This window comes from Sturnus vulgaris, chromosome 18 (genome assembly GCF_052056855.1).
Source record: "Sturnus vulgaris isolate bStuVul1 chromosome 18, bStuVul1.hap1, whole genome shotgun sequence".
In the NCBI taxonomy this organism is placed as follows: Eukaryota; Metazoa; Chordata; class Aves; order Passeriformes; family Sturnidae; genus Sturnus; species Sturnus vulgaris.
This window is the reverse complement of record NC_142260.1, coordinates 10,022,011-10,038,651: the sequence shown is the minus strand read 5'-3', so window position 1 is coordinate 10,038,651 and position 16,641 is coordinate 10,022,011. Positions and strand designations below refer to the sequence as shown.

The following is a 16,641-nucleotide window of genomic DNA, read 5'->3' as shown; positions in this document are numbered from 1 at the left end:
GCAAGTTGTTCATTACAAAAGACACCAGGTAAAAAAATAAGGGAAAACAGAAGGAACAGAAAGCAGAAAAAATTAATCTGCTTTAGCAACAGCAGCCATTTCCAAGTCTGGATTAGTAATTGGATCAAAGTGTTACAGCTGCTCTGCAGAGCTCCATTTTTTCCCCTCCAGAGTTATGTCCAGGCTGAATTTCCTAGAACTCCTTTAGCTGCTGTGGAATTTGGCATTGGCGGTTCCCAGGGAGACTCGCAGAGCTGTTAGTTGTCACTGTAGTTTCCAGGCAGAACAAACATCCTCTGTCACCAGCTAACAGCCGTGTCGTGGCACTCTTGTCTTGCAAGAATTCGAAGGACTCAGTCAGGTAACTTCCCTGCAGACGACCTGGGGCTGGCAGAGTTCCGGAGGGGAGGTCTCCGGGCCACGGCTGGACCCCGCCTGTCCCGATCCAAGGACACCAAAGGCCAGAAGAGGTAAGGGCTCCTCCTCTCCCTGGCACAGCCTGCCTGCTGCTAAATGTGCCCAGCAGCCAACCCCTCTATGGCTTTTTATCTTCTTTTTTTTTTTTTTTAGTCAGAGTCAGGAGTAAAAGTACAAGAGACGGAATTTCCTGTTCAGACTCAGATGTTTATTAATTTTTATCTATGTTACAATGAGTGCTACAGCACTTTTAGTTAACAAGCTAAAAATGAAGAAATGGCCATCTATCTCTCTGTTACAAGGTTTTTTAAGGCTTAATTGTTTAATTAAAAGCTAACACTTAAATTATTTTTACTTTTGACTCAATGACCAAACACTCATGATCCGCAGTGTGGTATTTTCTATCCAATTAAACAAGATCCTACCTAGACCCATAAACAAGAAGGTGAAAAAGAAAGAAACCTCTGCTCTAAAACGTCCATATTGCTCCATACCTACTACTATATTCTAAAACCCCAAATTCCAAATTCTTTACCATGTGATATTACACACTTCTATTCAAACTACACACCAATGATCCTAGTTCTGTTACTCAATTTTGGAAGCCTTCTCCACAGCCTCAGGTTAAAAGCTGTGTTCTTTTGGGGCTCAGTGCCTGACAGCACAGAAAGTTCAAACTCCCAGTTTTCAGGGTTCCAGCATCCCTCCCTCTTATTGGGGAGTTTGCCCAAGCACTTTGGTCCACGTGGCATTGCACAGCAGCTGGAAAGAATTTCTCTGGTAGCAAAATCATCCTGAGAATCTCCCCTGCCTTCGATCCTCCAGCTGCAAGAGTGGAGTGTCAAAAACTCCACCTTGTTAAATAACAAGGAGAATAATTACCTCCTCATCTGCATAACGATGAGGATTCAGCAATTCCCTTTTCCCTCTTTTCAAACAGAAAATGGGAAATTTGTATCCACCCTGCACCTGTTCACAGGTCCCAGTTCCCAGGACACTGCAGAACACAGCACACTGACCGATTTGCTGCAGTGCTGTCTCTGGCACACCATGAGCTTTCCAATATGGACATTTGTTCTTTCCTTTAAGATTTTTCCCGATGTTTCTTGTGCTTTTCAGTGACCACAATGCCCCGTTTGCTCAGTGGAGCACGGAAAGAGTTTGTAACTGGCTGGAGGACTTTGGCCTGGGCCAGTATGTGATTTTTGCCCGGCAGTGGGTGACATCAGGCCACACGCTGTTAACTGCCACACCTCAGGACATGGAAAAGGTACTCACTGCTTCTCTCCACCTGCTGGTTCTGTCCATTCCAGCCTCTACCCTTCTGGCATCCCCAGCATCAATTTTCATAGTTACCTCACGTGAGGAAAGGAGCCAGAGGCACAGCAAACTCTTTGTTGATGGTTTTTGTTGCAGGAAATGGGAATAAAGCACCCACTGCACAGGAAGAAATTGGTTTTGGCCATCAAAGCTATAAATGCAAAACAAGATGAGAAGTCTGCACAACTTGATCATATCTGGGTGACACGTAAGTGTTTGGACTCTCACAGAATTGTTTGGGAAGGAATTTCTCCCAAAATTCAGCCTGATTCATATTTAAGCAGTCATCTTTTAAAAAGCACTAAGTTTCACCAGAGAAGAATTGAGGATTTTTGTGTTATTGTTGACATCCAAACATAGAGCTTGTGGTGTGCTCTTCCCTGGGGAGCTCTGTCAGACAGCAGGGAATTCAGTGGGTGGGCTCCATCCAGGAAGAGCTCCATTATGCTGCAGGAGATGTGCTCCTTCACGTGTTGGATGTCAAACATCACAGGGCTGGTGTGGACAGAGCTGGTTGGTGGGAATTTATTTTGGGCTGCTGGCAAGAGGCTGTCCTCAGGAAAGGGGAATAGGCAGAATGAGCCACCTGAATGAAAGCCAGGCCAGGCAAGAGGGGAGAAGGGCTTCATTCTCACTGGTCTGGATTTGGTTCCCCATTGCTCTCACATCTGCAGGGTGGCTTGATGACATTGGCTTACCTCAGTACAAAGACCAGTTTCATGAATCCAGAGTAGATGGGAGGATGTTGCAGTACTTAACTGTGGTAAGTACAATTCTTTATCCTCAGTTTTACCAATCTTAACTTCAGAATAAGCAAAAAGTTTTAAATTTTTTCCTTTGAATGTGAGCAGTTAAGGAATTTTTGCAAGACAGAAACAGTGCCAGTAATAACTCCTTTGTGCTGCCCAGTGCATGGAATCTGTTCCTAAAGTCCATAAAATAAGTCATATGTTAGGGCTAACTTCTGCAAAGCCCTTCTTTCAATATCATGTGGCACCCCAAGATTAAAAGTAAAATGTTTTATGTGTAGCCTCTGGAGCTCATTGTACTCCACACCAAGTTAACAATAATATTCAGCAAAGTGACAGCAGAAAATCCAGGGATTTGTAGAGCTCTGACCACATCCACAGCACACCATGAGCCTCACACAGCCACCGTGTTTTTCTCCCATTCTCCTGCCCAAGTCTGGATAATTAAGGCCTGGATTTGCCTTAACAGGCTACACTCCTACCTTCATTTTTTAGCCAGGTCTTGCTGTGGTGCAATGTTAAAAACAACCCCAACAAACCAACAACAGAACCCCCCCAAATCTCCACCCTAACAAAACCCAAACCCTCTTTAAAGTACAAGCTTTCATCTTTCCTAAACCACATCAGTGTAGTGTTATATAAAATTACACAGCAAATTTAAACTCTTTCCTCTCGGGGAGAGTATCTGTTTTGGTGTGTGTTCTGTGCCACCTAAAAGGTTTTCTCCTTCACAGAATGACCTCCTCTTCCTGAAAGTCACCAGCCAGCTGCACCACCTGAGTATTAAATGTGCCATTCATGTGCTGCATGTCAATGGCTTCAACCCCCACTGTCTACGCAGGAGGCCAGTTGAGGAGGTAAAAGGATGTTGAAATCAATTAATTTAAGCAAGCACCTGGCCCTAGCCAAAGGGGATAGAAAGCCAGCAGTGTACAGTGACACAGAATCATTGCTTTTAGGGACTTGCACCTAAAGCAGCAGTTATGCCACTTATTAGCTGAGTCTCATGGATTTCTCTTCAGAACTGATTTGCATAGTGGAAAAAAATGTTAATTCATCTTCCAAGAGGATAATTTGGAATGTTTTCTCTTTGCCTGATCTCATTTTTTAAATCTATAAGGTTTTTGCCTTACGTGATCAGCATAGTTTTGTCCTAGCATTAAACACTGTCAATAAACCCTGCTGTCAGAATGTTCCCCTTTTATCCCTGTAATCTGTAATCTCTGCTGTTGCACTTCCTGATGCAACACGTGGGGTTCCATCAGTACTAGACCAGGTCTGCCATCTCATCAGAGGCTGCTTGAAATGGGCCTTGAAGAGAAACAATCCCTGAGTCAGGGAAGAACAAGAAGAGGAGGGAGGCTGTTTTTATCTGAGCTGAGATACGAGCTGTGCACACTCAGACAGTGCAGGCTGTGCTGTCATCACCTTTTGTGGTCCCTCCAACAGAACAACATCTCTCCTTCTGACGTGGTGCAGTGGTCCAACCACAGGGTGATGGAATGGCTCAGATCCGTGGATCTGGCAGAATATGCACCCAACCTTCGAGGCAGCGGAGTGCACGGGGGCCTGATCGTAAGAATTTACCCTTTCACCATCAAAAACTGACAGGCTGTAATAGAAACCATCTTTTGTCTGATGTTCATCAAGCAGAAAGGAACAAACACATCTGCAATATGACAGCATGATCAGGCCTTCTAAGGAGCTTCTTTACCTGATTCCCACATCTTTATTTTACAAAGGAAAGCTAAAATAAAAAAGGAACAGCTAAAACACTTCCTATAACCAAAGCTGAGCTGTGCACAAGTGTATGACAGCAGCACATAAAAGGAAACCTGAACTGTGCTGTGCAAAAGTTGCTTTTTGATAAGGCATCACTGAGTGTTCCTTTGAGTGATTTACCAGAACTCTGAGACATGCTAAATAACCACCCTGAAATCAGTGCAGTCAGGAATTACATTGTTTTAATTCAAAATATTCAGAACTGTTTGCAGCTCAGTGATGTCAGGGTTCTGAAATAGCATGATTCTACTGCTGTAGAATTTTTGCAAAAAATGCAGTGGTAGAAATCGTGCTAAGTTTGTACTCAGAGTAGAGCAGAAAATTCTCAAAGGAAACTTATTCAACCCAAACAAACATACAGTTTGATGATAAATATAAACATATATTTGCCTGATCACGCTCAGCATTTTTTCTTGGCTCCTTTCAGGTATTTCCCATTCAAACCCAGTATGAGTGGGCTATAAAATGTCTAATGTGAACAGGTACTTAGTGAGAAATCCTCTGCTAAGCACTGTAGTAGTTTACTATTGCAAATATTTATAGAAAAAATAAACATCCTGCCCTTTTCCCAGATTCTGGAACCTCGCTTCAACGGTGACACGCTGGCCATGCTCCTGAATATCCCACCTCAGAAGACCCTCCTGCGCCGCCACCTCACCACCAATTTCAACGTGTTAATTGGGCCAGAGGCACAACAAGAAAAAAGAGAGATCATGGAGTCAGCAGCATACACACCTCTGACCACCACTGCCAAAGTTCGGGTAGGTACTGCTGCCTAAAAGGAGAGAGGTCAGTGTCAGACTTCTCCACTCTGAATGACAAAGAAAATAATGGGCAGGGAGAGGTGAATTCTAGGAGTGCTACATTTCCCTTCATTCTGGACCTTTTGCTATGTATCTGTTTCAATCAGGTCCTGAAAATAAGCATGCAACTTGTTCTGTCTCTTCTTAGATAAGGAACATCATGTAAATGCATTTAACATCCACTGTAACTTTGATTTGAGAACAAATGTAGTTAATTCAGAATCTATATACTTGAATGACCAGGGTATAGCAGTAAATAAAAAAGGGGAGGATTTTGAATGTTTAAAGAGCAGCCTTACTTGTCTTACTCAAAACTTCTTGTGTTGACTCCTTATTTTAGCCAAAGAAACTTGGATTTTCGCATTTTGGAAACTTAAGGAAAAAGAAGTTTGACGAATCAACAGACTACATTTGTCCTATGGATACAAGCCCAGCTGCTACGAATGGTACCTCGAAAAACTATGGTGGCTACAAAGGACTTAGTCCTTTCACTGACAGAGAACTGGATCAGGTGGGACAGACAGACTGATGCCATGCTCATCTCATCCTCTCCATGCATTCCAAAGCTTGCAAATAACCAAATGTTCCCCCATAACAAACTCTTTGCTACATCCGCATGAACTCACTGAGAAAAGCATTGGCTGTGGACACTGGAAAGAGTTCCAGACTAAAAAAGTGGGGTTGTTTTTTGTTAATCAACATCCTCATGCATTCATCCATCCTCTAGCCCTTTTTCAGGACTATGACACCTTTACACTCTGAAGATCAAGGTATTTTGTCAGTCAAGGGCGTGGTCGCAGTAAACACAAGACTTTTGTACTTCTCGCTTTCATAATTTTAGTACGGCACACTATTTTTTTTCATTATCTTTATGGGTGGTTTTTAATGTAATAAATTCATTTGGACAAACTTGTAAAAAGCTATCAAGTTATATTAAAGTACAACTGGATTGTATTTTTTAACAGTCAGTAATCAGAGAATCCAACTGAATTTCTCTTTCATGGTGTACAGTGGGGAGTAGTTCTGCTTAGACAATATATGTGGAGACAATGCATCAGCAATGAACAAATTATTAATAAACCAATAGTTAATTCACTTTTGTAATGTAGTGGTGAACTTGTGAATGAAACTGTCCAGACAGCATACAGAGAAATGATGAAGACTAAAAACCATCAAATTTTATTTCAACTTTGCTGTTGTGTAAAGGGATGTAAACCCTGAAAAACGGAGCGCTCCTGGAGCCTTGTGTGAACTTTGGCAGCACACAAGAGCCACACAGAGGCAGCTCGAGTAAACTGGCTGACATAAAAACAGTTTAAGCCTGACAAGAGAATGGTCACAACATTGAAAAGACTAACTGTGAAGGTAATTTTTTCATTTGCATGGTTTGGTGCATCTAACATCTCATTTGTGTTCATTGGCTCACCGTGGTCCTTTCCAGTGTACTGCTGCTAAGCAGGGAGAACACCAAACCCTGATGAGTGTGGATGTCCACTTGCTCAGCTGAGAGTTGTGAGGGAATGCATCAACTCTGAGCCAAGAACTTGCACTGTGCAGTTGTTCAAGCATGACAGAAACTCTGGATTTTTCTCTAGGAGCATGGTCTGTCTATTAAGCATGACTTCTGAGCATGTGGCCACACAGGAAATCACAATGCCCTAGAGCTGGTGACATTTCTATGTAAAAAGAGATAGGACTGCATCAAGGATATCGTGCCTGTGAAAGAAACCTACCAGAAATATAAGCAGTGTTAAACCATTTGGAAAATATTACTTTTCATTGATAATATCAGTTAAGCTTTTTCCTTTTTTTTCTGTGAATTAGAGGCCAAGTTTCATGGAATCAATCTCTCTTAATCAGGATCCATTCTTCCTGCCATCAAATGCATTTTCACATACCTTGTAGCATGGAGGCATTTTTGTTAAGGAGCTTTTGAACTTACCCCAACTTAATTTGTCCAGGCACAGATCCCTCCCAAAGCTGCATGTAGAGTGAATAAAATTGCACATGCTGTCTGATTTGAACTAGTTGCTGACTGCTTTTACAGATGGAGCACTCAGAAGGCACAGTAATGCAAATAGGGGCTCTTTCCCAAGGCATAACCCACCTCACGGTACGTACTCATTCCTCTCTTGTTCCAAAGCCACAAATGTCTTCTGCTAACACTGAAAGCTGGTCATTGCTCCAGGTAATGAAGAGAAAGTGGGCCTCTCCTCTTATTAAATATCTCTTATAGCCTGGGGAGCATTGAGTCAAAAAACCCCCCTGCTTTTAAAATGCTGTAGAAATTAAGCTTTATTTAGGCCTCTCTAAGTTTTCATGAACTCTGCTGTCTCTTTGACAAAATGACAGATGTTCACCTCCTTAAATGAAAACACTTCCTCAAAGATTTTGCAGGTAACCACCAATTCAGTCACAGCAGCCAGGAATGAGGTACAGACTTCTGAAAACGCACATGAGCTAAAACTCTGCAAAACAGAACATCTCATTTTTGCATCCTCATTCCCCAGGAGCTAATTTATTAAAAAATAAGTGACTGGAAGACATAATGAAGAATTATGAAATATAGCTGAGTTTCATGCTAGACACAAAATCTCTAAGAATTTCCTCAAGCAAAAAAGTTTATTGAAAGCTGTATTGAAGAAATTCCCTTTGATTGTGTGTGGATGTGTGGCTCTCACACATCAGTGAGCCTGAGCTCACTGCAGCTGGGTGTCTGGGAGCTCAAGCCTCTCACCAAACATCCTCAGCCCTTCCCATCTTGCTCTTTCAGACTCTGCTGAGCCAGGATGAAATGCTCAACGACAGCAGGTTTCTAACACCCACCTTTGAAGACTGGAGATGATGCTCCAGCATGACCAAGAACCACTTGTACCTCATGCCTGCAGGAGCAGCCAGGAGCAGCTGGGGGCCCTGGAGCAGGAAAGTTTTACCTCTTCTCTGCCACCTCCCACGTAGCATTTCCTGTTGTCAGTGTAGCCACACCTTACAGGTAACTCTCCTCTGTGATGTTTCCCCACATCGTGTAGTAGGAAACAGGTGTTGGGAGAGGAGTGGGACTCGTGTCCAGAGTCTGGGAAAGCCAAGACTGGCAATGTTTTGTCCTTTTATTCAGTTGCCTGTTACATGCTATGTTGATGTTCTGTTACATGAAAGACCTTTTGTAATTTTTTATTTTTATAATTAACTTGTAGTGCAGGAATCATTACTAAGTAACTGTACCACGGGGGCTAACCAGAGCTACCTGGAATTCAGCTGGGTGCTGGTGAGAGCAGCAGCAATGGCTCACTCACCATCCTGTATGACAGACTGGTCCCCAGCAAGGATTTCAATCTCTCTTCCCTTTCACTGGCACCTGTCCTGCCCTCTTTTTATCCAAGTCAGTGCACTGTAGGATGGGAAGAAAGGGAACAGAATACTGTCCATCAAGCCCTTGCTTTTATTAGGATGACAAGCTGCCATGTTCACAAATCTTTACCTAAGGCAAAAACAACTGCAGTTGTAACTGTGAGACTACCAGGAAAGTACCAGAACAAAACAAAAGATTTATTTATTTAAAACACCAAAATAAATCTGTTGCTGTTGTACTGGGCTAGACAGGACTGCATCAGAGGGAAATGGCCTCTCACTTTCTGAGGAGCTGAGGGTGAAGCTGTCACCTTTACAGCAGCAGTTACTTGTGGCATCTGTTTACATGTGCATCTCTTGTATTAATGAGCTATTAACATCCTCTCTTGGTAAACAGAGAAATGCCAGAAAAAATCTCCTTAACTGTAAGGAGAAGTACTTTGTACAGGCTGGTTTGCATTACCTTCTCCTTGCTGGCTGCAGGTGTTGCTTTAGATTCTAACATAGCCTGGGGATAGGTCACTGCCAGCTACAACCCTCCCAAATCAAGAGGGAAGCTCCAGGGCTGGCCACAGGATGCAGCAAGAGCTCTTTGAGAACTACCTGGGGTGCTTTTTACAGGTGATCTGTTCCTGATCCTCACTTCACCAGTCTCTCATGACAGACCCTGCACTGTTATGGTCAGGTGCAGGAAGACAAACACGTGATTTCACTGTCCACAGTGGTAAAATCAAGGCAAATTCTTTTCAATCACTGCAAACTGCAAAAAAGGGGAATTCAGAAGAATGAGAAATAAGTCTAGGGCATCAGCAAACTACTGTTGTATAATGTTTAATAAAAGATATCAAATGTACCAGTCTGGCAATGCAGTCAGTGCTAGTGACCAGCTCAGGTACCACGGGCATTTCAAATCCTGTGTCAGGTCAATTAGCCAACAGATTTATTACAGCACTGCAAATGGGACTGGCTGCTCCAGCAGCCCTGGGATAGTCCAAACACACGATTTCCTATTTCTTTCAATGCTGTATTTACAACTCAGTGTGTTGCTGTGCTCACTTGGCTGTGAATAGTCAATCCTCAAAACAATTGATTCTTCTTTTAAATATATGTAGTAAGAAATACTAATTAGCATAACACTGGTATAAATGCTTATTTTTTGACTGTTATAAATAAATTCTGAATGTTCCCCTCTCTCTTGCTGACCGTGGAATGATTTAACACAAATTCACGTGGATGATCTCTCACCTTAATTTTTTTCCCCTCAGAATTAATGTTTTACACTAATTTCAGAGATCAGACTAAGTAACTCACACACAATTCAAGATGATTTCTCAACGTCTTAGTGTTAAAACACACAAGGTGATTATGAAGTTACAGACCACAGAACTTACATCAGGGGGTTAAAAAACACACACACAAAAACGCTGCACAGTTGCACATCAACTGTTCCTGTAGAAAAATATGCAGCACTTCCAGAAAAGGTATCAGGTGCCATCAATGTTAATAAGCAAATGTACTGCTCTTGGGATAGCCAAGCTTGTCCAGGTTGGGCTGACAGGCAAACTGAATCATTGGTGGTGGCCCACACATGAGAATGAGGGTATCACTGCCAGGGGGAGGCAGGTGGGCTTTCAGCATGTCTGCAGTGACAAAGCCAGAGCTGTACTTCCAGTCTGAAACAAAAAAAATTAATTCAATTACTCTGAATCTCTTTAAAAAGGCTGAAGCCTACCTCATTAAGTAGCTGAAGAATCAAGTTATGGCACCATCACTGCAAAGCAGGAGAGGGTTAAATTTCTCACTCAGCTCAAACCTAGTGATCTCCTTCCATAGGGACAACAAGCGTGTGGATAACAAGGATCTGGTTAATAAACCATGGAGGTCTTAAAACAATAAATTATAACATTTAAAAGAAATGAGCAGGTAGGAATAAAAAGGAAGAATGAACCAGCTTTTCCAGTGAAGAGGGGTCACCCAGTGGCAAGGAAAGGTACTGAGACCTGTAGGATTTTTTTCTTGAGATGGAGTGGTGAGATAACAAAGTTTGGTGATAACAAAAACTCTGCCATGCAGTTCAGTGATAAGAGAAAACAAATTAAAAGAGGAAAAAATGCTAAACTATTTCAAGCAGAAGCATTATTGAATGCATCTGCCAATTGAAGTGAGCCAAGTAGGAAAATGATGCCTTAATCCATACACATGGCAGTTCTGTTTCACCAGAACCTGATCTGGAGCTACTGCAAAACAAAGATGTGCACAAAATACTTACAGGTATTAAACAATTTAATACCAACAACATGCTGACATAACCTGATTTGGGAGCTAGCCCAAAACAGAGCTAAACTTTGAATGAAAATTCCTAAAAACTGAAATACATGAAAAGATGCACTGAGTAACACTGATTAACTGAAGTTAATTATAAGCTCCCACATTTTAAGGTCCACCTGACTTAGATCCCTTTTTAAAACAGGGTGTGGGATAAGGTTTGTTTCTGAGGAGTGTAAAACAAGAACATTTGACATTACCCTGATGTCCCCTGGAGCAAGAGTGAAGCTCTGACTGTTGCACAGGGATGAGCAAAGGCATTTCCATGTGTCCCTACCTTTTGGAGGTCTGTCCAGTGTGTACCACAGCACAAACTGCTCAGGATGCCTCTTGGCAATGTCTTCTAGCTCAGCTCTCAGCAAAATATCATTTTCTGTCTGCAAAATGAGAGTGCTGCTCAGCTCCAAACTATCCCAGGAGCCCTCTGATGGGAGCTCATCTGCCATTCACAACAAATGCAATGATAACAATTATGCAAATCAAGAAAGTAATTGGATATTTTGCCCCTTCCATGATGGCTATTATCATTACAGGCTTCTGTAAATTGAGATTATGTACAACAAACTGTGAGACTTAGCAGCCACCTAAACACAGTCCTAAAGATGGCAATTAGAACAACTCTTTAATCCAGGCTAAAATCCCAATGAGCTGGTTTTGTCCCTGGCCCTGGCAAATGTCCCTGGGCCAGCATGGTGAAGGTTAACTGTACAAACAGATTAGTGGAAACAAATCCTGTTTCCTTGAAATCAGTGAAGGACAAAGATGAGCAGAGGGATCACGATCTGGTTATTTATTTCCTAATGTAGGAATTCAGTGAAACTATGAGGAGACATTTAAATGTGAAAGAGTATGAAACATGTACCATCAGTTTAAAAAGCTCAGAGGCCAGCAAAAACAAGTGGGCTATTAAAGAACAAACAGATGGGTCAGAATACTCACCTGGTTAGCAAAAAGGAGGTAACATTTTGTGGAGTCCTTAGGATCATTTGTGATCTGACGGATCAGCTGCAACATAGGAGTTATTCCTGTCAAAAACCAAAATGGTTATAAAGTGGGTATTTCTTTCCAAGTTTCAGTATTAATGCTGCCACTCTTCAGTCTTCAATGGGATCTCAGTTTGCACATGGCTACACACCTCTGGATTTCTAATCCACAAGGACTGCAGAGATTGGGGGCTTCTATTATGAATAACACTTCCAAATCTAACTCACGATTCTTGTATGCAGGGCTTTTCTCCTCAGAATTCTCTATCACATAATTTCACCTTCAAGACACTCTCTTAAATACTTTTTTTCACTGATGAGTTCTCTGAGATCACAAGGCAAATTAGTATTCAAACCCTCATGTTGCTACTCCCCAGGACTGAGCTCAAACCACTGGAATGCCTCAGTGCTGCCACCATGAAAAAAAATTAAGGAAAAGTAACGCAGGTGTAAGTACTCTGCTACTAAAGTACAGTGATAATGCTCACCTAAATCCATAAAGACATTTTCACTCTCTAGACACTCCATATGATGGGATTAGTTTTACCTGTTCCTCCAGCTATCATCCCAAGGTGCTTTGCAAACTTCTTCTCTGCTTCAGACTTCTTATTAGGCCTGATAAGAAAGGTACCTAGAAGAAATATTCCAAACCTATAGGTACATTAACTTCCAAACAAACATGGGTACAAATTCCATGGGAATAAATTACTACAGATGATCAATTAATAAAGACAAATCTTCTGGAAACCCCTCCCTTCTGCTGAGATAGATTCATCAGCAGATTGCTGATCACAGGAGGTCAGCATCCAGAGAAGTGCTGAGCACTCTGAGGTGAGACTTCAGTGCACAACTCCTCTCAGCTGAGATCAGTGCAAAATCTTTCACTTACTTCTCTGAGCTTATTTCCTCACAGTCAACTCAGACCTGGTTTGATTATGAAATGGAGCTGGCTCTCAGTCAGTTGGTAATTCAGTAACAGCACTGAGATTCTCCAAGGACATTTTAAGCCACAATCTCACTTGCTTAGAAGCATCTGGAGCATCTCCTTCCATATGTATAGCTGAGGTATTTTATTTCCAGTGCAGACTTCTTAGTCATATAATGCAATAGCAATTTTTTTCAGATGTATAGTCCCAAGAGTGAGACACTCATCAGTTATTCCTTACACTCTTTCCTATCATATCAACTCTGACAGGCTCATGGTCAAGCCTAGAAAAGGAGGTTTTTCCTCTTTTCCATTAAAAAAAAAGGATTCTCTACAGTTGTAAAGTTTTATAAAGCACCCCTAAAAATAACCAATACCTCCCTTTTGCTCTCCCACCTCTGTCACAATACCTGTTCCCTTATAGATCAGCAGTCCATTTGGCCCTCTGAAATCAATGGTATCCCCAATCTTCATGTTATCTAGATACTGGGACATCTTCCCACCTTCTGGAAACTTGGGGTTCACATTTTTGTGGTAGACCTGTAAGAACAATCATCTGCCCATTACCAACCACTAACTTTCCTGCAGCCAGCATCACAAACTGTAGAATACAACCCTGCAAGCCTGACATTCAGCACCTGAGAAAGAAATCGAGGCGATTCTTTGCTCTCAGTTATCTCTTGAGTCTTGCAACAGGGAGCAGCCAAAATAAGTGAAATGTGCTGTTGGGCACATGTCCCTCTGCTGCCTGCAAACAGCCAGGATAACAGGGGTGGGTGGAAGGCAGATTATGTGCTGCTGCCCTCATTTCACTATTGCCTTATGTCACCCCATTTTTGTAGCTGCTCCTTCTGAAAACAGCACTGCTGCATCTTTTCCTTCTAAAACTTTCCCACTCAGCCACACAACAGCTTTTTCAGCTTTCAAAGCACGTAAGAAGGATTAAGCAGTTCATAATCATTCACCACCCTTGCAACACGAAGAACAGAGCATGCAAAAAGAAAAAAAAGTCTGGATTTCTGCTTAAGGACAAACTCTATGACAGAAAAGGATTAGGAGATCCTGAAGTCCTAGGATCAGATAATCCTGCATCCTCTAGCTTAAAGGATTTCCCTTGTTTGACTTGTTTTCTGCTTAGAGCTCTTTGCAATAAGCATTAGCAGCAGCACAGGCATCTAGAGGGAGAGAGATCAGTATCCATGCACTGTCAAACGAAAGATATTAGGGAAATTCCTAAAGTATTGCCAGGGAAGTGGTTCTCTCCTCCCTCTACTCCTCCTCTGCCATCCCTCAGTGCCACACAGCAGATGCACAGGATACAACTTACTATTCAAGGGCAATGTGAAATGAGTTGTTTGCCAATGCAGTCACCCTATTTGAAAAAGATGAGACCCAATGAAAATGAAATTTAATGAAATTTGAGTGAAAGATGCTGAAATTTGATGACTAAATCAAAGCAAACCATCTCACTAAAATGAAGTACTTGCCCTCCTTCCAGTTAGCAACTTATTTTTTAAAGGAAGACAAAATTTACCTTTATAATTAAATCAACATAACCTTTTGTCTCATCACTGGAAACGGGGGTATAGGCTCGAATCACCAGACTCCCATCAATTTTTGCAGAAAGGTAAACATGTTGGCCTGGGGAGAAAAAGAATTACAATCTGATGATGCTTGTCATCCCTGGAGGACAAGAGGGAAAGGCAGGTGCTGTAACCTGCTACACATGCAATGACAGAGAAAGCCTTTGCCATATAAATGCTCTATGAAACATTCAGTTTCTTCTCTCTTTTCAGCACAAAGGAGGAATCCCCCAGGAAGTAATACAGTTTCAGGATCTTATTCCTAAATTCTTAAGAATGAATCTGGATAAACACAAGCATTGCAGAGTACATCTCAGCTGGTTTACCATTTGTCTAGTTAATTCCATTCTCTTTCCCACACAAGCCAGAACAGAGCTTGCAGAGAGACAAGCAGCATGCAAGGACATGCTCACAGCATGGAATGGGGTGTCCCTGACACCAGCCATACAGCACAGAACAAACAGAGCCACATCTGCAGATCAGAGACAGAGGCTTTCCCCTGCACAGATTATCAATGATTCAAGGTCCAAGGTTCAGTGCTATCAGTGTTGCAGGGTACAGGAAAGAAGGCCAATCCTAGGCTGAAATGCGTGCTACAGAACTCCAGAAAAAGTTGCAAGGAAATGTGCACAACTCAAAGGTAAGTGCATGCACAGAAACGGCTCTGAATATTTCAGCGACTTCCCCGGCAGCAGAGTTGTCTCCTCTCTCCTTTACAAGTGTGACTGTATTTGCCAAAACCATGAGGGCAACTGCCAATAGACTGAGGGGACCAGATGGAAGCAGAATGCAAATAAGAAATATGAAAAAGCTTTGACAGACACCACTCTTGCTTATATCCTTACTGGTGACGAATTCCATCAGGCTCAGTTCAGTTTCACTGCTCCATTCCTAATCTACACCACACAGCTGGACAAAGCACTCACAAAAGATCAGAAACACAACCTAACATTTCCTCTGGGAAACATGACATTTCTCTGAGACAGCAGCATTCAGATGCAGCTTTCAATTCCTTGCTTTGCTGAGCCTTAAACTCACAGTCAGAAGTCCAAGAACTGTGAGAAACCAGAAATATAAGTAATTAAGTGTTTACAGTACTTACCTACAGGTAATCCTAATATATGATTCGTTGAGGGTAGCCCAAATCTGAATTTCTTAGTATCATGACTGATTTCCTAAAAAAACAAAATCAGAACAAGGTCAGCATCACCACTATTTTGAATTTCAAACTCTACTCAACACAATATGCTTTAGCAAGCCTGCTCTTTGCTAGCACGCAAGCCAAATGCTGGGAAAGGACACAGAAATGGCTTTGAAAAATAAAGTTGGAACAACCAGGAGTTTCAGAAACAGTTTTCTCCCGTTTACTCCACAAGGAGTGACCTGTCCTTGCCTGCACAATCCCTACAGCATCTTTAAATAGATAAAACCAGGAAACCCTGTGCCCAGGGCCAGGGAGCACATTCCATGCTCGTGGCCAAAGATCAGAGAACACAGGGTGTGCAGAAGCTCAGGGCTTGCTTCTCACCCAGAGCAGGAACCGAGGGAGGAACACGGCCAGCAGCGCTTCAGCATGCAAAGCATCGGCAAACAACAGCTCTCAGCGCGGCACAAACGCTTTTACACACCCTGCTCTACCCCGGGAGCATCACAGGGTGGCTGCGGGGGCCACAGCCATCCTTGGAGGGCTCTGGGGTTTCGATCCCACGGCCAAGAGCCCCTGAGGGCAGCGGACCCGCGACGCCCCAAGTCCCCAGAGCCCCGGGCACCTCCTTGTCCAGCAGCCGCAGCGGGTACTTGGCCAGCGGGTCCTGCAGGGTGACCGGGCCGCTCGGCCTCCGCCCCGGCCCGCGCAGCAGCAGCAGCAGCAGGGCGGACGCCGCCACCACGGCCACGGCGATGGCCACAGGAGCTCCCTGTGAGGAGGAGGAGAAGGAGAAGGGCAGGCGGTGAGGGCACGGCGGCCGTGAGGGGGGCACGGCCCGGATCAGCCCCGGCCCCCGTCCCCTCCCCAGCCCCTCACCCCAAGTGCCTCCATGGCGGCCTCTCGCCCGCAGCTCCCGCCTCACGCGTCTTCCTCAGGATCCTCCTCCCGGTTCCTCCTCCCGGTTCCTCCTCCCGGTTCCTCCTCAGGATCCTCCTCGTTCCTCCTCCCGTTTCCGCCTGGGCCCGGGCAGGTCAGGCTGCCCCCGAAGGCAAATTCTTGATTTCACAGAATCGATGAGGTTGGGAAAGAGCTGTGAGATGACCGAGGCCAGCCTATGGCCGGACAGCGCCGTGTCACCAGCCCGTGGCGCTGAGTGCCATGTGCAGCCTTTCCTCGAGCACCGCCGGGGACAGTGACCCCGCCGTGCCGTGTGAGTGTGCTGACTGCACCACTTAAGCAGTGCCTTGTCTTCATTTTCT

The 16,641-nt window shown here is 43.5% G+C and overlaps 2 protein-coding genes across 24 annotated transcripts in view; one reads left to right on the top strand and one right to left on the bottom strand.

Annotated features, from left to right (window-relative positions):
* PPFIBP2 (PPFIB scaffold protein 2) overlaps positions 1–8,057 on the top strand; it is a 90,852-nt gene extending 82,795 nt beyond the window's left edge. For 15 of the 23 annotated variants that reach the window (XM_088175355.1, XM_088175357.1, XM_088175356.1 and 12 more), the window contains 9 exons: positions 342–470; positions 1,537–1,687; positions 1,834–1,945; positions 2,412–2,500; positions 3,221–3,343; positions 3,936–4,061; positions 4,841–5,029; positions 5,412–5,582; positions 7,119–7,453. In XM_088175355.1, the coding sequence (XP_088031481.1) occupies positions 342–470; positions 1,537–1,687; positions 1,834–1,945; positions 2,412–2,500; positions 3,221–3,343; positions 3,936–4,061; positions 4,841–5,029; positions 5,412–5,582; positions 7,119–7,307 (1,279 nt within the window). In that variant the 3' untranslated portion in view covers positions 7,308–7,453. Of the gene's footprint in view, positions 1–341; positions 471–1,536; positions 1,688–1,833; positions 1,946–2,411; positions 2,501–3,220; positions 3,344–3,935; positions 4,062–4,840; positions 5,030–5,411; positions 6,168–7,118; positions 7,454–7,844 lie in introns of those variants that run through there. The other 8 variants (XM_088175360.1, XM_088175359.1, XM_088175358.1 and 5 more) reach the window with 2 other exon arrangements.
* Positions 8,058–8,487: 430 nt separating this feature from the next.
* CYB5R2 (cytochrome b5 reductase 2) lies at positions 8,488–16,641 on the bottom strand. The gene is made up of 9 exons (XM_014882450.2): positions 16,259–16,641; positions 16,005–16,151; positions 15,338–15,410; positions 14,187–14,293; positions 13,063–13,192; positions 12,275–12,358; positions 11,684–11,769; positions 11,022–11,121; positions 8,488–10,092 (listed from the first exon to the last, which is right to left on the bottom strand). The coding sequence occupies exons 1-9, from the start codon at positions 16,271–16,273 to the stop codon at positions 9,920–9,922; spliced, it is 915 nt and encodes a 304-aa protein (XP_014737936.2). The 5' UTR covers positions 16,274–16,641; the 3' UTR covers positions 8,488–9,919.

Bases quoted from the DNA above. Each gene is read 5' to 3' on its own strand.
- CYB5R2 (XM_014882450.2), bottom strand. The intron at 13,193-14,186 runs GTAAATTTTGTC...TTGTTCTTACAG, and splicing joins ATGTTGATTTAATTATAAAG to GTCTACCACAAAAATGTGAA. The intron at 11,770-12,274 runs GTAAAACTAATC...GGTTTTTGACAG, and splicing joins GATGATAGCTGGAGGAACAG to GAATAACTCCTATGTTGCAG.